This window comes from Phyllostomus discolor, chromosome 1, assembly GCF_004126475.2.
Source record: "Phyllostomus discolor isolate MPI-MPIP mPhyDis1 chromosome 1, mPhyDis1.pri.v3, whole genome shotgun sequence".
In the NCBI taxonomy this organism is placed as follows: Eukaryota; Metazoa; Chordata; class Mammalia; order Chiroptera; family Phyllostomidae; genus Phyllostomus; species Phyllostomus discolor.
The window spans coordinates 178600943-178623660 of record NC_040903.2 but is presented as its reverse complement, the minus strand read 5'-3'; the positions used below and the strand labels follow the sequence as shown (position 1 = coordinate 178623660).

At 39.0% G+C, this 22718-nt stretch overlaps 2 protein-coding genes across 2 annotated transcripts in view; one reads left to right on the top strand and one right to left on the bottom strand.

The window, feature by feature from the left end:
- The window catches only part of ATL1 (atlastin GTPase 1), a 63760-nt gene extending 57290 nt beyond the window's left edge, over positions 1 to 6470 (bottom strand). The window contains exon 1 of the mRNA XM_036009875.1: positions 6261 to 6470. The gene's annotated coding sequence lies outside the window, so the exon portion shown is untranslated. The remainder of the gene's footprint in view (positions 1 to 6260) is intronic.
- Positions 6471 to 7024: 554 nt separating this feature from the next.
- Positions 7025 to 22718, top strand: part of MAP4K5 (mitogen-activated protein kinase kinase kinase kinase 5) — a 98796-nt gene continuing 83102 nt past the window's right edge. Inside the window, 1 exon segment of the mRNA XM_028508068.2 lies at positions 7025 to 7167. Within this exon segment, the coding sequence (XP_028363869.1) occupies positions 7060 to 7167 (108 nt within the window). The 5' untranslated portion in view covers positions 7025 to 7059.

The window sequence follows — 22718 nt, the reverse complement described above, 5'->3', positions numbered from 1 at the left end:
AGACATCTAGTAAAAAATACAGAATTTACTCATATATTTTATATCTATATCTATATCTATATATATCCCATAATTATCTTCTGGAGGGTGGGTCCCTTGTGGTACAGGCTTCCCCTGCTAGGTGAGTGTTCTAGGAACCCATCTGCACCAGCTGGTGTTGTTATAGGAGGCTGTGTTCAGCTTCAGTGAATTTTTTTGAAGATTCTTTAAACTTGTTCATCCATTTCAGGATGGGTGGTTTACGAGTGCACTCAGCGTACCTGCCCCTACCAAGCTGAGTGTTCATCAGTTTTGATCAAAAACAGCATGACCCCTGTGCCCCACCCTCCCTATTCACCTGATTTTGTCCGGAGCAACTTTTTTTTTTCTCTTTTCCAGGATGAAAAAAATCCTCAGAGGGAAATGTTTTGCCAATGTGGAAGAGGTGAAACAAAAAAGGCAGAAGCACTAAAAGGCATAAAAATCGATGAGTTCAAAACCGTTTTTGAGCACTGGAAAAAAAGTCTTGATAGGTATATTGCATCAAATGCAGAGTGCTTTGAAGGTGGCTGAAGTTTAAACATGCAAGAATAAATACACAATTTTTAATTAATAAATTCCATTTTTTGGAGGGGGTCCCACCTCACATCCATTCTAAAAGAAGAGAAGCAGACACATGGACTTGTTGTTCCACTTACTTATGTATTCATTGGTTGATTCTTACATGTGCCTTGACTGGTCATCAAACCCACAACCTTGGTTTATTGGGATAATGCTCTAACCAACTGAGCTACCTGGTCAGAGCTAAAATTAGTTGCTTCTAAGTGATGGGTTTGAAGTAAGATTAGATAATTCCATGGGCATGTTTCTAAAATTCCCACTGGTAAAGTTTAATTTTAATTTCTACTTTGGCACAGGGGAGCATAAATTAGCTGAGGTTTTTCACATGGCCCTTCTAATCATAATAGACCTAACTCTATGTAAACTTAAAGCAGGGATTCTGCTACTCAATATAGCTATTCCACATACATTTTGGGACTGGAAAGATAACCCCACATAGTTCATCAGACCCACTGCATCCACTATAAAACAGACCTGAATCAAGACTACACTTGACTTTCTTAAGTCTCAACTCTGATCACTGGGATTTTGCTGGTATTTTGAGATTGCAGGGATTAATACTCAGGGCCAGTATTTATTAATCTCTAGAAGATATGAGAATTCCCCATTCCTCAGTTCACAATGACCCAGTAAAAGGTCACAAGTACATCTGGCATTGTCTGAGAAGAGATTCACTGTTTATACCTGGCTATATACTGTGGAATCCTTCCTCAGTGGAATCTGGCCTCTCTTTCTCAAATAAGGGACTCCGGTTTGTAAACTGACTTTAGTCTAGGAACTAGGTGTTAAGAATTTAGGTCTTGAATCTCTATTACAGTGATTTCAGTTACATTTACACTCATCAGACCTAGAATTTTTCTGCTTAGTATGTCAAGTAGCACTTAAGTAGGCTGCTGGTTTTATTCATTCCTAGAGACTTGGTGACCATAGACCATCACCAAAAATCCTTGTAGTCAAACACCCTGATTTCATTCCTTCCTCCTGAAGGTTATCATGATAATCGTGCTGAACATGTCTTTGACAGTTAAGAATCCCCCACCTGGCCTTCTCTGGGATCTCAATATTCCGACTGAATCATGGATCCCAATTTCATTATACCATCTCCATCATCATCTCTAGCCAACTAAGAACAGCCATGAGATAATTTTTCAGTGATATCTGTGGCTCTTTACCCAATGCATTGATAAAAGTAGATTTTATGGGTCTTCCTAGGGATGGAATGGATAACTTAATAGGATACACATACTAGAGGAAGTCCAACATTTCCATCTCTGTGAATCTATAATTTCTTCCTCTATACTATGACAGGAAAGTTCTGGCATCTTAGCATATAGACTACTAGCTTCAAGTAACCAATTTAGGATTACCAGTTGGTCAAGTCAACAAATTGAATCTGAACTTTAGGTAAGTATTTGGCAAAATCTTGTAATTCTTTCAGTGCATAAGCTCTCTCCTTCAAGAACAGGTCTTGTCCTCCATCAGGGCTGTGCTGAAGTCTAACTCTTATTCAAAGTTCTCAGCCTCATTCATATTGGCCCAAATGCCCCCATTTGGGTACCAGTTCTTCTCTACTAGTGCTCTTACCTTCACATAACAGATCTAGGTCTCACACTTAACTGACATTGCAACTCTGTAGCCTTTACAACTAGGCCCTGGGCTTGATCCTCTGCCATATCTGCCTGCAGCAGTAAGAGGTATAGGTTTCTTCCAAGTTGTCAAAAAAGCATTCTGATTTTCTACTCCTGCTTTCAGTTTGGAATTGAAGGCTTTCTGTCTTTTTTCATGTGTATTCTCAAAGAAGCAGTCAGAGCAAATGATACCAGTTCTAGTAATCATCACTGTCAAAGCGGCCAAGTGCTAGACATTGATCTTCCAATGTTATGCTCTACATGCAGCATTACATCACATGCCACTAGTGATAATTATTTGAGTAATTATGATGTCACTCCATGCTATGAAATACTATTGTTCCATTTTCCATGACAAACACTTTATACAGGTAATCATCAGATATGTGAGTAATACCATCCCAGAAAGCAAGGGTTTCTTTCCTAAGGTTACTTCCAATTCCTCTAGCAATCAGGATTCTGGCAAGAAAGAGGCAGCACAGAAAGACAGGCTAATGAAAGGACTATTTATAAAAATGAGGACAGGGTTAAAGGGACCAACAAGGGATAGGGAAGCACCCTGAAACTAGCAACAGTGGGGAGACATTATCATCCTTGCCCTAAAGGGGCAAGGAAAAAAAAGACCTTCTTAGAATCCTGAAACAGTTGTATAGCTGTAGGATAGGGCCACAGCCAGGTACTGTGGCCTCTTCTGCATTCATTTCTCAGAATACTAGTCCATGTGAGATGTAAGCAAACTTTAGGCACCCTTTCTGAGCATTATACTCATGATGTGAGAAAACTGATAAGGAACAACATACAGTTCTTTGTAATATATATCTTTTCTTAGTTATTGTGTTTGTAGACAGGACCAATTTGTGAGTTGAACACAGGAACACTGCTATCAAGTCTCATATAAACCTTAAAACCATCATGTTGGGATCAGAGTGATACAAATAGCATTTTAACAGCAGATGAGCAATTCAAGCTGGATTAAAGAATGTGTACTGCCTTCCTCAATTCTTTTTTTTTAAACTCCCATCCTAGTGATCTGATACTGATTCTGAATGAGATACAGTATATTCTACTGCTGTCCACAACAAAATAGAATTCTCCTATATGTACTTTAAGAACGTGGGTTTTGCCACACAGAAAACTGGCCCTAATTAGTAAGAGAAATCATGGGTTAACTATTTGAAAATCCAAATCATAATCATGGCAGATGTCTTCCAACATTTAACTGATTTATATTTAACAAACGTATAGAACAACCAATTCAATCACATTGAGTTACACTTTGCAACTAGTTTATGTTGGAAGATTCATCAGATTATATTGTTTAAATGTTCCATAGACTAAAATATTGTCCTTATGCTCCATTCTGCCACACTTGAGGGTTTTAATTAGCCATATGTCTTGCATAGTAAATTGTGAACCTTACCTACATAGAAGCTGAAAATGTTTATATCCCCAATTTTTAAAAATTCAGATTTGGTTGAAGTTGAAACCATAGGCCACAGATTACAATAAGCATTTTACTAAAAAACTTTGAAAGAAGGGAAAAACACTGTAAAGCACAGGACAAACCATTATGGACTGTTATATAGTTTAAAGTAAAAGCTGGAATATATTTATATATCAGAATATTATGAAGACACTAAGAAAATAAGATAATTTGGTTGGGATGAAGGGCTATCAAGCCACATTTATTCTTATTCTATACCCTGTCATTATAAAATTGAGTAGTTTGTAAAAAAACTCTTCTGTTAGCTACAATTTTTATTATAATTTTATTATATTATTATATTGCATAATATAATATAATATAATAATATGTTATAATTATAACTGTCAACCTTGAAAGTAGGTACTTAGTTTAGGATATAAAATTAAATTTACACACTGTAGTTTATTTTATGGAAATTGAATTTGAATTTCTTTACAATCATGTAATATTTAACCACTAGCTATGACTTCACTGATCTTATTAAAATAAACTGAACCAGTACGTATTTAAAAATCCTTAAGATTCTTTTGGAGTTAGTATAAAGCAAATGCTTTCCTCTTTGCATCAGTTGTGGTACAAGCAAAATAATGATTACAGCAGACACATTTTTTAACTACTATGTAGAATCTCAACTTTCTTCATGCTATCCACCTCTGAGTGAATGGTTAAAGCATATGGATCTGCTATTACTGGCAACATAAAGTATCCTCTTTCCAGGGTCTTGTTGAAATCTATGATCTCAAATTTTCTTTTGCTTAATTCATATCAAATGTTGTATTTCAAGAATGACATGCTTGAAGGATTATTAGAAGGACACCATCCTTATTTCAAACTGAATTCAAAGTTTCCACTTTATGAAGACTTATGAGGTAAAGTTTTTAAAGTCTTAGAATTGGGGGAAAATATGCCCCCTCTTGATTGTGGTCTCAAAAACACTGTAAAATCCTCTGCTTTGGCTAATTTGTTACATTGTTTCACTATTTTATTTTCCCCTCCCTTTAACATCATACCCATTTCCTCATTTACTTATTTTTGTGTTGTGTTATTGTATGTATTTTCTGTAGAATGCCTCAGATTCTCTGTGGAATAAGGCAGGTATGAATAAGTAAGAATTAATAAATTTCAGACTAGAGAAAGGATCAATGTTTACAGGATCACTGGAGGAAAAAAGAAAGAATCTATGACAGTTAACAAGTACTAGGATACTAACAGAACATTTGAGAAGATTTTGAGTCATTGAAGCCAAAAGTATGTGCCCACCAAAACAAGTGCCAAGAAGCTCTGAAAGAAGGAACTGTTCTTCAACAATTTTTTCAATACAGCAAACACATAGGCTTTGTCCATAGAGCATGTAAGTCTGAGCTTACTTATATTCCGTAAATAAGTGCCCTTTGTGTATGGAGCACAAGAAAATACATATACCCTGTCCTGTGAAGGTGTGAATTTAATTCCTACATTACACAATTGATCACAATGATCAACAGGGAGCATATTGCCCAGGAACAGAATTGAATTGGATGTTCCAAGCCACAAGCCAACGTCTGGAACTTGCTCCTTTGTGATTTTTCAGTTACTAAATGTGTTGGCTGAGTGTTGTCTGGCTTTTCTGTTCAAAACTTCTACTGGGCTCTAGAAATAACTTTGCCAGTATACATAAATCCGGCAAATTTGTTTCTACCTTCATAACAAGACTGGAACTGAAAATGCAAAACAGCTTGTGAGATACCAGCCAAATTATTTCCCTGAATTCCTCTTTGACATTCTGTGCATTGTGAAGTATTTTAAAACCTCTTGTATTTGATTACCCTCTTCATAATTCTGTAAAAAGCAGGGGTGTCCAACCTGCCACCCAGGGGTCTCATGCAGCCCAGAATGGCTATGAATGCGGCCTAACACAAAGTTGTAAATTTACTCAAAACATTTTTTGTGTTTTCATGTTTGTGTATTTAATGTGTGGCCCAAGAGAACTCTCCTCTTCTTCCAGTGTGGATCAGAGACGCCAAAAAGTTGGACACCCCTGCAACACTTTCTCGGATGTCAGGTGCAAAACTAATCCCTTTCAAGCTGCAGACAAGGATAGTGAGATACTGCCAAATACGACGGTTTCTCCCGGATTATATACTGAAGAAGTGGTGGAGCCAGAACCAGGTTGTGGTGGTCCTTTGTTTTAGCTTCTGAACTTCTGCTTTAACCAAAGGGCAATAGCCGCGGTGAGAGCCCTGTGTCCAACAGGAATAAGGGCCACTGAGACTTCCTAGGAATTCAAGCTTTCAGAACTGTCTCGGGAAGACTCCGTAGAAGACAGGTTGTTCAGGTGTGCAGTCCAGCCTTAAACTGGTACCGCTGGGAAGAGTTTGCAAAACAGGAAGGTGCAGTAGGGTGTGCCGCAACTTAGTTAACCTGGCACTTCCCCACCTCCTTCCCAGCGCCCCACTGCCAGGTTACTTCTGGCCCAGTGCCCTCTACGTACCTTTTCCGTGAACTGGGAGGGCTGCGTTCCCATCACTCTCATGCCCACCCATCTCCCTCTACCCGTCACTGTTTACCTGATGAATCTGGGGGCTGTTTAGGGGAGGCCCGTCGGCCAACGAGTGCCCAGGGGCGTCCCTATCTCTGAGAGTGGGAAGCAGAGCCTGGGCTCTTAAAAGACGCGCCGGTCAGGGGCGCGCCCGGGAGGCTGTCGTGCCGGGACCAGGCCTCAGGGAGGCACTCTGGTCCCACGGCCAGCGCACTCGGGCGGGCCGCTGGACGCTGACCTAAGCTGACCGGGAACGTGTCTCCCGGTGACGCAGCCCCGGATAGGAACGTGCTGCGACGGCAGCGACGACCCTACGCGCCTCCGTTGCCTGCGAGAGGACGGGCGGTGCAACGGGAGACGGCGGCGCAAGACTTGGAGCGGCTTCCAGGCGGGCGTTGGGAAGCAGGACGCAGGCGCCGGGACGTAGGACGCAGGCGCCGGCGAGGAAGTAGGTCTCGGGCTCCGCGCTCAACAAAGCGGGGCCGCCCCTCTCAGGTACCGAGTAGTCCCCAGCCCCCGGAGGGCGGAGAGGCTGGGCCGGACAGTTCGAGAGCGGCGGAGGAGAGGAAGGGCTGCGGCTGGAACGAAGCTGCGGGGTGCCGGGGACCGTCTCTGGGCCGCTTCTCTGCGGCTCCCGGCGGGGCGGAAGGGAAGGGGGCTGGGCCGCTCGGGGTCGTAGCCCGCGGCGCCAACTCGCCTTTACTTGTCCCTTGTGCAGGCGGAGCTGCAGGCTGAGGCTCCATGTTGGGAAGCGGCGCTGTGTGTCCTTGTTAGCGGGAACCGGGTCGCTGCGGGCTGAGCCTGCAGGGGCCGGGCGCTGGGCGAAGATGGAGGCCCCGCTGCGGCCTGCCGCGGACATCCTAAGGCGGAACCCGCAGCATGACTACGAGCTCGTCCAGAGGGTCGGCAGTGGCACCTACGGGGACGTCTATAAGGTGAGGCAGGCCGGCCCCAAACCCGGCTCTTTTCTTGTGGTCTAGAGCTCCCGGGAAGAGGGCCACTTTTTCTGAAGTATAAGGGGGAGCATGCTTTTATTGTTGCATCTTGGAGATGAAGCGGCCGGGGTGCCGTTTACTCTGTTCAAAGCACCCGATGTTCATTGCTTGCTCAAATCGCTACCAAGAAGCAGAAATAACCTCACTTTTGCAAACCACTGTTGAACTTTTTTGTGGTATAAAGGCATTTTCATGCTTGGTTATGGTATTGAAGGGAGTTGAATCGACTTACGGAGTTTCAGTTGAGGATGTTCTAGTAGTAGCATGGAAAAATGCTTCATGAAAGACGGGAGAAAATATCGACATCCCGATATTTGCATTTAAAAAAACATTTTATTTTAAAAGTATGAAACTGAATTTTAAAATTATGAAACCCTGTCTCTCAATTTTAAATGTACACAGTGTAGTATTGGGTCAAAATGATGTGAGCACAAATGTTATCCTATGCAGAAAGATGCTTTTCCTGGCAGAAGTTTCATCATTTGTATCTGGTCGATGATTTTCCCCCTACTTTCTGGAATTTATAATGTCCTCTCTCTGGGGTTTATAACATCTCATGAGCAAACAAGTATAGGAGCTGCTGTATTTTTTATTCTGCTTTTTTGCATTATTTGAGACAAACTGATGAGGGTGAGTTACTCTTAATTTGGGATTTAAAAAAACATAGAGAAGAAAACCCAATTCCCTAAATCTACTAAGTTCTGAAGGATCAAGAGGAAGGAAATTGTTTCAGGTCGCCTCATGCTTTTGGTTCTGTGTTCAAAAAGGGAACATTAATTCAACTCATGGTTTTATTTAGGGAAATTTCATTTAATTTTGCAACAGCATTGTTTATTGGATTTAATCATGATATATATCCCATTATTCCAAACAACACTACTGCATATAGCTCAAAGGGCCTTGTATGTCATATGGGTAATTAACCAGTAGACTCCTCTGGGGTATGTTGTTTTGCACAGGTGGTAATATGGAAGGAAAACATCTTTTCTTCCTACATTTCTGCTTTTGTTCAGTATGCTGTTAATGCATACCAACAATTTAAGGTGGTGTTATGACAGCTCTAGCACTGTTTGATCCTACTGGGATGGATTGTAAGCCTTTCAATTCTTTAAATAGACAATTGAATCTTCTGTACTAGACACTGTTCTAGATATGGGGTGTTGAATTGTGAGGTAGGTCCCAGATTTTACCTTGTATACTTTTGATTTCAAAGTGGATAATTATAACAGAATCCTTTTTCTCTTTATGTAGAATTAGAGATAATTAACTCAGCTGTTTATCCATGGATTAGTCATTTTTTGGAATGCTCTTTAAAAAAATTGAAATTCCTATTTGCCTTCTCAGTCTGACTTTTTAGTCATCTTTGTCTTATGATTCACTATGTATATGTGTTTTTCCTACAAAAATCCCAAGACCTCTCCTTTTTTTTCTTTAAAAATATAACAACTTAAAGCTGCTATTCTTGCCAGGGAATAAAAGAGTTATAGTAAAGGGGCAGCTAATACCTGCCTTTCACCCTGGTGGTACCCTATGGCACTCTTCCACAGTTTCTAAACAGAGGATCAAAGACTGAATATTTATCATATACTACCTTCACCACCACCCCCTCTCCCAGGATTCCCTTCCCTCACATTCATGCTCCCTCACCTCTACATGTATACTCATATTCTAGATGAGCCTCTGATTCCTAAACATCTTCAATTCTGGTTCCTTGTCTTTTGTTTTCCTGTGTTCTGATTACCTGGAATCACCTCCTACCCTCATTTAAACCTGTTGCTATCCTACCTGTCCATGAAAGCCTTACTGAAATGCTCCTCCAGGAAGCTCCAGTGTCCCTTCTCTCCAACCTCATCTGCTACTCTCCTCATTCCTTCTTTTCCAGCCACACTGGCCTGCTTGATCTCCCTTAAACATAAGAAGCATATTCTCACCTTTGGATCTTTTGTTCTTGCTATTCCTTTTGCTCAGAATGTCTTTCCTCAGATAGCCACACTTGCTGTCTTCCCCACTTGTTTTTAACACCTTCTACATCTTTTTTCCCCACTTCACTTTTTTTCTTTATCACCATTTATAATAATGTTTTACTTATTTTTTCTTGTTTATTCATCTCAAGCCACTAACATACTCCATGAGGGTAAGAGTTTTTATATGTTTTGTTCACTGGTCAGTGTCGAACAGCACCTAGAATTATGACTAGGAACAGAGTGCTTCTTAAAAATTTGATGAATGAACAAGTAAATATCAGTAATTATATCACCTAGTTCTATGGGCATATGCTTTTAACATAACAACACTAAGTTAGCATTTAATATCCTGTGTTCCTGTAATGCCTAATGTGATGTCCTGCATACGTACTTTATTACAAGTTTCAATTATTTGAGTTCTCTAAGAAAAAATATATTTGGAAAACTCTTTCATAGCATATCCATTTTCAGCGCTTTAAGTCCTACAGAATTTTGTCAGTTAACATTTACTCTTTAATATGCCTGAAAACATGCACCATTGAGCTACAGTGCTGAAGTTTTTAATAAACTCAGAACAGTTAGAGTAATTTGCTGTTTATCACTGTGTTTCTGATGTGCTGAAAACCCTAGGAAGTTTTAGAAGTATTTCCAGTCAGTGACATAAACTAGTAACATAACTACAGTGAAGAACAAGGAAGGTAAATTCATCACTGTTCTAATCAGGTATTATCTCTACTTTTTTCTCCTTTTTTTTTTTAACACCTGAGATACCTTATAAAGCAGGAGCTTTAAAAAGACTACAGCTTCAGATTCTTTGTGAATTACTTTTATGTTAAGACCACAGATCCCATCTGAGGCTCCTATCTTTCGTGAGAATCCCCAAGATGGGGAGGCTCAGTCTTAAACTGGCTATGCCCTGGTTGAAAGAAGAGGAATATAAAACTTTATATAGATGGGGTAAGTCATTGAGGGCAGGAACAAGAAATGGTGGCAGGGAAGAAACAAAAGAGAAAAGAAATGTGGTTCAAGATGGATCAAGGATCAACTGAGTGAATTTTATTTATAATTATTGTTAATGTTTAAATCTGCTAACAGGAAGTCTGGAGATTTAGTGTCTATATTACCTTCTATCCACAGTGATCTAGACAATTATTGTATCATAATACAGTTTATAATCACAGTACACGACATTTGGGTGGTCTTTATCCAAATATTTTTATCAAAAGTGTTCCCATCCTAGGTTCCAGAGAAATTTAAGGAATCATTTTTATCTTACATGGAATACAGATATAGAGTGGGCAGTCTCTTCTATTTTTTTTCCTAACCTGTTTTGCTTTTTCTGATTGATTATAAAAGTGTGATAGTTTAGTTCCAGGAGGACAGGAACCAGATATCTCTTGCTTGTTATTGTACAATAGCAGACAGGTAGATGCTCAATAAATATTTGTGCAGTGAGATTAATTGTAGAAAATTATCCAGAGATAAATACTGTTAATGATTTAATATAGTTTGTTTCAGGCTTTCTTCCTAAATGTTTTTATACCAATATGTTTCTAAAAATGGCTTTTATAAATTGGTATCCTGATACAGCTCTTTTTTCTAGTAGATTAGAATGAACAGCATTTTCCTTGGTTATTAAATATTCTTCAAAAATATCATTTTAAAAGATCCATTGAACAAACTCTCATTTAGATATTTTGAGTTTCATATTTGTTGTTTCCAATTTAAAAAATTTGCAGTTATAAATAATGTTACAATTTGTGTAGAAATATTTGTCGAATGGTCTTATCACATGGGTTCCTCTGGATGCTTGATAAACTGGGTCCACTTAGTAAGTCCCTCTTTTACATATGCCTTTCTCTCCCTAAAGCCAGACTCACAATTTTTGGATGGCATAAGGTACTTTGAAACATATTCCAAGATTCCATTCTATAAAGACAGAGCTTGATGCATGACAATACTCTGTAAACATTCACTTATTTAAGAAATATTTATTGAGCTCTTGCTGGTGTGGCTCAGTGGATTGACTGCTGGCTTGTGAATCAAAGGGTCACTGGTTCAATTCCCAGAGAGGGCACAAGCCTGGGTTGCAGGCCTTGGGGGCATGTAAGAGGCAACCACACACTGATGTTTCTCTCTCCTTCTCCCTCCCTTCCCCTCTCTCTAAACATAAATAAATCTTTTTTAAAAAGAAATATTTATTGAGTTCCAACTGTATGTTAGGTTATAGGGATGCAAACACAAGAAAGCATGCTGTTAAATAGGAATATATAATTTAGTCAGGAAAACAGACATGTAAACAGTCATAATTTGAAATGTGCTGTAGTGAAGTAGAAGAAATATCTAATTCTTCCTTTATTGGGGGATAGGAGAAGAGAGAACTATGATGTAAACCTGGGAAGATTAACAGAGGAAATGGCATTAAGTGCATGTTGAAAGAATGCGGGCAATTTCCAGGTGGGTAAGATGGGAAGATATACCAAGTTGTGGGAATAGTGTGTAAACACTTGGCAGCAAAATGATGCATTTTGAGGGATCTGCATCTGCTTTCCAAGTTCACTGTGACCAAACCTGGCAGATTTCATAGAAGGAGAACACAGGCTATTTTCTGGCAGAAAAGAACCAGATAGTGGACCTCATGTGTCATGTCAAAGAATTTGTACTTTTTCCTGTAAACTGAGGAAGCACTTTAGGGGGGACTCTTTCATGATGTAGAGGATTAGACAAAGTTGCTGGAAGTATAAGGACCAGTTATTGAATAATCCAGATGAAAATTCATTCAAGTACAAATTTAGGCATTGGTACTGGAAATGAAATGAATGGATGGATTTTAATCATGTTGAGAGATGATCAGAATTTCCTGGTGGTTGATGGTAGAAAAACAGGTCATCAGTGGCATTTAGAATTTCTGGCTTGTGTGACTACATTGGTGCCATCAACAGAATTAGAAAATACTAAATTTGTGGGGTCTGGATCTTGTGTTTGGTTTTGGTCATAGAACATTGCATAGGTGGATATGTTTAATAAATGGTAGGAAATACAGCTCTGGCCTTCAGAGATCTAGACTGAGGCTACAAGTCTGGAAGTCATCATCACATTATGAGAGTGGTACCTATGAAGTATAGGTGAAGTCCCCAGGAGAGTTTGTAGGAGAGTTGAGGAAAGACTGTAGTGTTACAGTGGCAGAAGAGAGTAATGTATATTGAAGGTGTCTGAGAAGAAACAGAGGTATAGTGAGTGAAGTTCTTTTCATAGATAATCAAGAGTTTCAAGAGCCCATCTCTATCATCTATGTATCCATTCTTGTTGCCTTCCACTGTGACTGCAGCAAGGGAAATGTATTGATTTTCAAAAAAACATAAATCTGGGTTTTGTGTCATTCCTTATTCTCCTTGTCCAGAGAATAAAATCTTAGACTAATATGCCTTTTAAAGCCCTCCCTATACCAAAAGGCTAGCCATTCTGATTCCTTTCAGCGCATTGTACTCTTTGTCCTTCAGGTTTTTGCAGGTACTGTTTCCTTTTCCTAGAATGCTCTTCCACTTCTTCTCGTTCACCTGTTTATCCTCTACCCTTTGGCTTTCCTTTTAAACATTGCATTTTCAGGAAGGCCTTTTCTGTTCCTTATACAGGTCATATCTATATGCTGTATGATTTCTTGCCATAATACTCATCATTCGTCACTCACCATTGTTGCTGTCAGTCTTCCCTCCTCTACTCAAAGTGTGTAAGAACAAGGGCCTTGTGTTTACTGCTGAATCAGCTAACCTAGTGTAGTGCTTAGCACATAGTATGTATTCAATAAATATATTTTGAAGGAGTGAGCCATAGAATGGTCATGTAAGTAAGAAGCAGCAAGGATTCATTAAGGGTTAAAAAGAGTTGAAGTGTGAATGGTAAATAAGGAAGTAGAGGGAATGTAGATCACTCCTTGAAGCATCTTAGCTATGAAGGGAAAAAGAAACACAGATGTTTCTTTGATGGTTTCTAGGTTTTGCCTTCCGTTGAAGTTGATTATAGCTTTCAGTTCTTTTTAATCCTCACATGAGGACATATTTAGAGGGGAAGGGAGGGGGAGAGAAAGAGGGAGAAAAATATCGATTAGTCGCCCCTCGTATGCTTCTGAACTGGTACTGAACCCGCAACCTAGGCATGTGCCCTGATCTGACCATGAATCAAATCCACGACCTTTTGGTTTACAGAATGACACTCCAACCAACTGAGCCACACCGGCCAGGGCTCAGTTATTATTCTTTAAGTTTATTTTATCGTCCAAATCACCAGGAATGTTACTGAGTTTATAGAAAGAAACCAGATAAAGAATTTGGGAGGCACTGGGAGTTTAGAAAGGAGATTAAAGGTAGAAACTTAGGATGGGATTGTTAGGAACCAAGGTAGGGTTATAAATTTAAGCCTTCTTTCTTCCCGTTCTTTCTCCTTCCCTCCCTTTCTGTTGTAGAGCCTCCATTGATTTCCAGCCCCAGTTATTCTCCTATGAGCATGAGAGACACAGATGAATGGGAAGGTGGGTTGGAGTGGGGGGGAGGGTAACAGGGTAAAAAGGAGTATTTAACATTTAACTAATATTTATAGAGGACATTTTATGTACTGAACACTGTTCTAGTTCCTTGGGATATATCAGTGAACAAAATAGAGAAAGAGTCTTGCCATGAAGAATCTGGGAGGAACCTTGGCTGGTGTAGCTCAGTGAATTGAGCAGAGGCTGTGAAACAAAGGGTCGCCAATTTGATTCCCAATCAGGGCACATGCCTGGGTTGTGAGGTAGGTCCCCAGTGGGGGCCATGTGAGAGGCAACCACACATTGATGTCTCTTTCCCTCTCTTTCTCCCTCCCTTCCCCTCTCTAAAAATAAATAAAATCATTTAAAAAAACTAAAAAAAAAAAACCAAACTGGGAGAAAGACAGTAAACATTAAAGATAGTAAGTTCTATGGTATATTATAAGATGATTAAAGATACAGAAAGGAGAAAAAGTTGAACAAGTGTGTTATTTCTCATACATATGCAGCCCCTTTTTTAGGTGCCCTATACCATCTTGAGCCTCTTTTTTAACCCTTCCTCTTACCAATATCAGGAGGAGGCAATGCAAGCATGACTTAATATTTTAATAGATATAACATTCAGTATGTTAGGAACAGCTTTTGCATTTTAAGCTTTTTAGCTTCTATCATCATTGTAATAGATGGTAGAGAGGCTTGGGTCCTTTACCATTTTTTTCCCCCAGGAATAATTTTCTGTTATTCTCTCTGCAATAGCATAGATACATGGGTAGGACTTGCCTTCCTATTTTGCCTCTCTCTTCCTTGCCTCAGCATAGGTAGCCCTCTAAATAATATGTGTTCATTTTAGAAAAATTTCATGTTGGAATAAATGAAAAATTACCTCTAACTCCTTCACTGTAATGTAAGCATTGTTGTATATATCTTTCTAGACTTATAAAAACTCATTAGAGATATATACATAAATCATATAGAAGCATATGTACAATTATATATATAATTTTTATTCTGTAGTTTATATATTTGATAATGTACTTTTTTGTTTAACAGGACATCAAAACCACTTTTCATGTCAGTAAATATACACATTTAATATTTGTGTTTTCTTGAATTGTTGTACAATTTTTAATCCATTTTGTTGAACAGATTGTTTCCAATATTTCCCTGTTATAAGTAATGCTGTGATTAGTAACCTTGAATAAATTCATAGCACATATCCTTAATTATTTCTTTAAGTAAATTTTTATAATTAATTTTTTAAGGTTTGTTTAGGAAATTTTGACCAGTTATTGCCTGCTAAAGTCGCACCTACTAATAGTGATTGGCCACATCTTTTCTCTTTTATTTTTATTTATTTTAGTTTATACATTTTTTTCCATTACCATTTAGTCCTCTTATACCAACCCCTTCCCCCCAGCAATCACCACACAGTTGTCCTTGTCCATGAGTCCTTTTTCCTTTTTGCTCAGTCACTCCTCCTCCAACAACTCCTCCTCCACCCCAGCCCTTAACTGTCATCCTGCTCCCTATCTATGAGTCTGTCTCTATTTTTCATCTTAGTACAGTTTCTTCATTAGATACAACATATGAGTGAAATCACATGGTATTTGTCTTTCTCTGACTGGCTTATTTTACTTAGCGTAACGTTCTCCAAGTCCATCCAAACCATCGCAAACGGGAACATTTTCTTCTTTCTTACAGTCAAGTAGTATTCCATTGTGTAAATGTCCCATATTGTTTTATCCACTCATCTACTGATGGACACTTGGGCTGCTTCCATATCTTGACAATTGTAAATAATGCTCCAATGAACATAGGTATGCTTATGTTTTTCCAATTAGTGTTTTAGGTTCCTTTGAATATAACATAAACATAAATTATATTTTATCCATAAATTAAACTATATAATTTATATAGCAAATTCCATACCTAATTATTAGTAATAATGCATGCATTTTGGTGATTTTTTTGTTGTTCATTTTCTTTTTTCTTAATATATTTTATTGATTGTGCTATTACGGTTATTCCATGTTTTTTCTCCCCTTTATTCCCGTCCACCCTGCACCCCACCTCCCACCAGCATTCCTCTCCTTAGTTCATGTCCATGGGTCGTACATAAAAGTTCTTTGGCCTCTCCATTTCATATACTATTCTTCACCTCCCCCTGACTACCATTATGCTTCTTAATCCCTGTACCTTTCCCCCTATTCCTCCCCCTCCCTGTGGATAACCCTCCATGTGATCTCCATTTCTGTGATTCTGTTCCTGTTCTAGTTGTTTGCTTAGTTTGTTTGTTTGTTTTTAGGTTCATTGTTGATAGTTGTGAATTTGTTGTCATTTTACTGTTCATATTTTTGATCATCTTCTTTTTCTTAGATAAGTCCCTTTAACATTTCATATAATAAGGGCTTGGTGATGATGAACTCCTTTAACATTTTCTTGTCTGGGAAGCTCTTTATCTGCCCTTCCATCCTACATAACAGCTTTGCTGGGTAGAGTAATCTGGGATGTAGGTCCTTGCCTTTCATGACTTCAAATACTTCTTTCCAGCCCCTTCTTGCCTGTAACAAGGTTTCTTTTGAGAAATCATCTGATAGTCTTATGGGCACTCCTTTGTAGGTAACTCTTTCCTTTTCTCTTGGTGCTTTTAAGATTCTCTCCTTATCTTTAATCTTGGATAATATAAATATGATGTGGCTTGGTGTGTGCTTCCTTGAGTCCAGCTTCTTTGGGACTCTGGGCTTCCTGGACTTTCTGGAAGTCTATTTCCTTTGCCAGATTAGGGAAATTCTCCTCCATTATGTTTTCTTAAAATAAGTTTTCAATTTCTTGCCCTTCCTCTTCTCCTGTCACACCTATGTTGGAACATTTAGAGTTGTCCCCGAGGTTCCTAAGCCTCTCCTCATTTTTTTGAATTCTTGTTTTTTCATTCTGTTGTGGTTAAATGTTAATTTCTTCCTTCTGCTCCAAATCGTTGATTTGAGTCCCAATTTCCTTCCCTTTACCATTGGTTCCCTGTATATTTTTCTTTATTTTATTTTGCATAGCCTTCACTTCTTCCTCTATTTTATGACCATACTCAACCATTTATGTGAGCATCCTGATTATCAGTATTTGGAACTCTGCATCTGATAGGTTGGCTCTCTTTTCCTCACTTAGTTCTATTTTTGGAGCTTTGATCTGTTCTTTCATTTGGGCCATGTTTTTTTTTGTTTGGGTGCACCTGTTAGGTAGTAAGGGGCAGAGCCTTAGGTATTCTCCAGGACGGGGCAACTCACACTGCTGCATTGTGGCGCTGTGTATGGGGTAGGGGTCTGAGAGGGAACAGTGCCATTTGCTCAGTTCTAGGTTGGCTTTCAGTCACTTCTCCTGCTACCCCTAAGCAAATTGAGTCCTTCAGGTGCTGATTCCTGGGTGGTGGGTTCGTGTATGTTCTAAGACTCCATGGGTCTCTCCAACAAACTCCTGAGAGGCTAGGAGTTTGTCCGCCTGCTGCAGCCCCCACAGGTGTTTTCAGTCTGAGGTTTTGAGGCTTTATTTCCCTGTGCTGGAATCCTGGGTTGTGCGGTTTTTCTCTCTTCCCATTTCTTCCTCCTGGTTTATCCACAGGCAAATGTGGGACTGCCTGGTCCACCAGCTGCTTTGCCCACCCTGTCACCACAGCCTTGCCATGTGTCCTCTCACCCTGGTGGCTGGTCTCCACCCCTCCTACCAGACTGAATGAATGTTTCCTCTTAAACTCCTTAGTTGTTGGACATCCATACATTTTGATTTTCTGGCAGTTCTGGTTACTTTTTGTTTTTAAATTTGTTGTCCTTCTTTTGGTTGTATGAGAAAGCAAAATGTATTACCTATGCCTCCATTTTGGCTGAAAGTCCTACCTCCTTTTTTTAAAAATTAATTAATGTATTTATTCTTAGACAGAAGGGAAGGGAGGGAAAAAGAGAGGGAGAGAAACATCAATGTTTGGTTGCCTCTTGCACACCCCACACCAGTGAACCTGGCCTGCAACCCAGGCATGTGCCCCAACTGGAAATTAAACTGGCGACCCTTGGGTTCGCAGGCCAGCGCTCAATCCACTGAGCCACACCAGCTGTTTTTTTTTTTTTTTTTTAAATAGAAACACATGCTACTTTTATTCATGCTAGTTTTTTTTTTTAAGATTTTATTTTATTTAGACAGAGGGGAAGGGAGGTGGAAAGGGAAAGAGAGAAACATCAGTGTGTGTGGTTGCCTCTTGCACACTCCCCACTGGGGACCTGCCCTGCAACCTAGGCATGTGTCCTGACTGGGAATTGAACCTGCGACCCTTTGGTTCAGAGTCCGGCGCTCAGTCCACTGAGCCAAACCAGCCAGGGCATTCCTACCTCTTTTAATCTTAAACCGTTTCCTTTACCATTAAGACTTCCAGATAATTAGTTTACTTTAAGTAATCTGGAAGGATCTCATTTTTCAATAAAAATTAATTTGTATTAGGAAAGTATTAGAAAAACTTTTTCATAGACAAGTGTTCTAATAGACTAAGGCTTGAGTGTGTCCTGAGATATGTCATGTGGCCATATTCGGGGTCACCTTAATGGGCAGGCCTCAGGCTCTGAATATGGCTGCCTGATAGTGGGGGGGAACTTGGAATATGTTCTCCTGCCATGGAAGAAGGAGCACCTCTGCAGACTTCCATAATGGTGTGTGGAAGACATCTTGGAAATAACTTGCTCCACGGAGGACTTCTCACATAAGCCTTATCCTTGAGAAATGGTCATTTAACTTATTCAGATAATGACATGCTGTGTTTAGAAGCAGTCAGTTTCTTTTTTAAACTTTCCCGTATTGATCTAACATCTGTCCCATTGAAAATTTGTCCCATTACAATAGGACAGATACACCTTTGTTGTCACCCCAATATTCTCATACTTAAAAGTATCAAATGCAAAAGAGGTAGTCAATGAATAAATGTTAAAACAATGAATGACTTGACTTTTTAAAAAGATTTTATTTATTTATTTATTTATAGATAGAGGGAAAGAGGGAGAGAGGACCAGAAACATCAGTGTGGTTGCCTCTCAAGCGCCCCCTACTGGGGACCTGCCCTGCAACCCAGGCATGTGCCCTGACTGGGAATTGAACCAGTGACCCTTTGGTTCATAGGCCAGCACTGAGTTCACCTAGCCACACCAGCCAGGTGAATGACTTTCTTTATTTTAAACTCTCCATGCAGAGGATATGCTATAAGTGGCTCCCCCTTTATTATATTTTGTACCCTAAACTTAATAATCGTATTGGAAGTGGTTTCTTGGAAATTTAAATAATAACTTATATGGTATATAATGTGTATAGTGTGTATAACCTCCCTTTTCCCAAAAGGATTTACAGAAGTAAAATGGAGCACTTTGCTCCTGTCAGAGGATAAAGTATTGCATTATGTTTCCAATATAATACTTTTAATATTTATATTTAAATTTTAAAAATATCATAATTTTATAGAATATGAAAAATGAAAAGTCACCTGTAATGTCATGAATCTGATATTTTAAATACTATCATTTGTCTTGGACATCAAACTTTGAGCACATAGTCAAAATAAATAGTAACCACAATGGTGGGAAGGGCCTGGAATGTATATGTGGCATGTTGAGGAAGTTAGCATGATTCATCCACAGGTAGAAGGGGGCTTTTATATTTTTGATCTGAGCATGGTTATAATTAGAACTTAGGCCCCAGGCTGCTATAGGGACTCATTTGTCATAGTGGGAGGAATGGACTGAATCAATATTGTCTCACACACCAAAACTGGAACTGGACTAATGAGAAATAGGACAGTAGATTTTGCTTATCATAAAAAAGCCTTTATACAATTGAAGTTATCTAAAAAATGAATGTGTTAGGTTGACCAAATGACCTCCATAGACTAAGTAGAAGAGAATTGTTTTTGTAGAAAGGAGATTGAATTAGATGATTTCTAAAAGTTTTCCTAACTAAAATTCTAATAGAATAATATCTCTTGAGTAGTTTTAGTTTTGTCTATTTTCACTCTCCCTTAAATGTGGGTGATTTTTAGGATTTTGTTCTTGACTCTTTTCTCATAACTCTACATACCCTTCCTAAGTAATCTCATCTATCTGCCTAGAATCAGTAATGTTAATGATGCCCAAATTTTTATTCAGTCCAGGGTAGTAGCTCTTGAGCTTCAGGGGCTGTATATTAAGTGACTAATGGGATCTCACCAGTTAGCTTTCCATAGGAATAGAAAATTTAAATATGTCCAAACTGGAGCCCATTGTCCTGAGCCCTTCACTGCCCTCCCGCATTAAATGTATCCATCTTCCTGTGATTGTCATCCTCGTGAATGGGTCCGCACTGCTTATGCAGTCATGCAATCTAGAAACTAGGAGTTATCCTTGACTTGCTATTTCTTTGCATTTCACCTTAAGTAGTTTACCAATTTCTAATGGAGACAAGTTTGGACTCGAGTATAGCTGAGGAGGTAAAGGGAAGTGAATAGGTTTTGTTTGTATTTTTAAGCTATCAGGATTTGCTGATTGCATATCAGATCAAAGATTGTGAAGGAAAGACATGAAGAATGACTTTGGGTTTTGGACATAATCAACAGGGTGGATACCATAACTTTATTTAGATAGGGAAGGTGTGGGGATGAATGGGTCTGTGGAGCAGGTATCACTGAGTGTTCGGTTAGACAGGTTAGGGTTGAGATGCCTGTCAGGTTTCCATAGATTTAGAAATCTGGAGCTCAGTGAAGAGATTTGTCCTGGAGATGGCTGTTAAAGGAGAGTGTTAGAGAAAGAAAAGGTGAAATTCCATCATCAGTCAAGATAAGTAAGAGAGGAGGGAGAACAGAGAGTCTGAGGCATTATTGAAGGTTTGAAGATAGGAGTAAAATAGTCCTTATGAAGAGTTAAGAGTGGAAAAATCAAACCTAGTAGAGAAGCTATAGTTTGGTATTTGTATTCTGATTGGAATTTAAGACCAGTTAAGCTAATTTTGTAATGTTTTTCCATTAACATTTAGCTATTCAATACCAGTATGGAATTAGTGGGTAATTGGGTTTAATAATACTAGAATTTTGTCAGGCTAATATATGTAGAGAATGAAGGGTAAGGAAATTAAGGATGTTTCCAAGAGAGTGATTATAAATAGAGTGATGGGCTATGGAACCCTTACACAAGTTAAGGGAGAAGGTAGGGAATGCATTGGGTTGACGAAGTGGAAGAATCACTGGAGTGGGAGGACTAGAGTAAGTGAGCTGAAAGGATAGAACAGGGGTGTCAAACTCATTTTCATCAGCCTCAAGGTTGCCTTCAGAGGGCTGAAATAATTTTAGGACCGTATAGATGTAACTACTCCTTAACTGTTAAGGAGTGGAAATTACATTAGGCTCTTTCAAGGCAACTGCAAGGCTGTTGTGGTCCCTGGCAAAAATGAGATTGACACCCCTGGGATAGAAGGTTATGATCAGAAAGTACAGTGTTTGAAACCAAGATTCAGATAAGAGGTCAAAAAAATCAGAAGTTCGAGAGAAGATCTGGATGTTAAGGTTTCTAAGAATGGTGGCAAGAATGGGGTAGAGAGGAAGACTGAGCCAGAGGCTATAAAGTCTTACAGGAACAAGGAACGGTGACCAAGAAGTTAGCAGGTAATAGCCACAGGAGGATGGCAGGTGACAGTCTGTGCAGTCTCTACTGAGCTTCAAAGCAATCTTAACTCTCACCATGCCCTCTTTATACTCTTATGTTTTCTAGTACAAGACAATTTTGCTTCTTTGAAATGCCCATGTTTTCTTCTTTATACCTTTGCCTGGAATTCTGCCATAATCCCTTATACCCCACTCCTAGGAAATCTCATTAAGTCTCAGCTTAGATTTACTTCTTCCTGGACGCTTTCTCCAGTCAACTTTTACTGGGCTCAGAATGCTTTTAGGTTGTCGTTTATCACCTTGGGAGCATTTCTCACGCTGTACTGTATTTACTGTTCACTTCTCTGTCTTTCCAACTGATAAAAGCTCCCTGAAGGCAAAAACTATTTTATTTCATTACATCAACAACAATGCCTGGCACATAGTTAGTATTCAGAATATTTGTTGAATGAATGAATCAGTTAGAAGCAGTGTTACATTAAGAAATCAGGTGTAGAAGTTTTACAGCCTATGGCCTAAGTGATTTTACTGCTTTTGTGAACAAACCAGCTACTTTGCATCCCTTCAGATCTTACAGGTACTGTGTTGCCACTTTTGTATCAAAGTTCATATTCTTTAATCTGGGATACATAATTCTGAGGAGTAGCAACTAGAGATTGCTTGTTAAATACTGGGACATCTGGGTTTTCTCTTGTTATGTTAAAGAATACTTTTGGTGGAAGGAGGCATGTTTAAAGCTGATGGCCCCCAGTTGGCCTCATGGCAAAGTTTTGTGACCCTGAAAATACCCTGGGAGGAAGTTAACAGGATAGGAGAGGGGCCCAATGTGAGGAATGGTAAAGTGGAATACGAGAGCTGACCTCATTTATCTTCATGGTGACCATCTGGGTTGCTATAGCTTTTTTTTTTTACCCTTTTTTTTCCTATTTTTTAATTTTAATCATTGTTCAAGTACAGTTTTCTTGGTTGCTATAGCTTTTAGATGACGGTCATTACTTGCCAGTTTCATTTTTTTAACCCTAGTTTTAAAAATTATCTTCTAATGTCATGGCTACTGAGATGTACTGTGCATTAAGTCATATCTTATTCTTTGTTGAAAACTTGTAGTTAAAATGTGTTAGAGATAAAACTTCATTTGTCACATTAAAAATTTTCACAGCATGTAGGAAAGTTTAGGGCTGATAAAATGGCAGCTGGATAATGTTGAAATCTAAATGGCTTAGTTAGAAAGATCAACATCTTTTTTTTTCTTGGTGCAAGTGAAAATCTAGGGGTGACTTCTTACTTTGAATTTAAAAATCCAAGGCAGGAGAGTTTGAATTAAAATAATTCTCCAGTAGTAAGTTGACTTGAAAATATT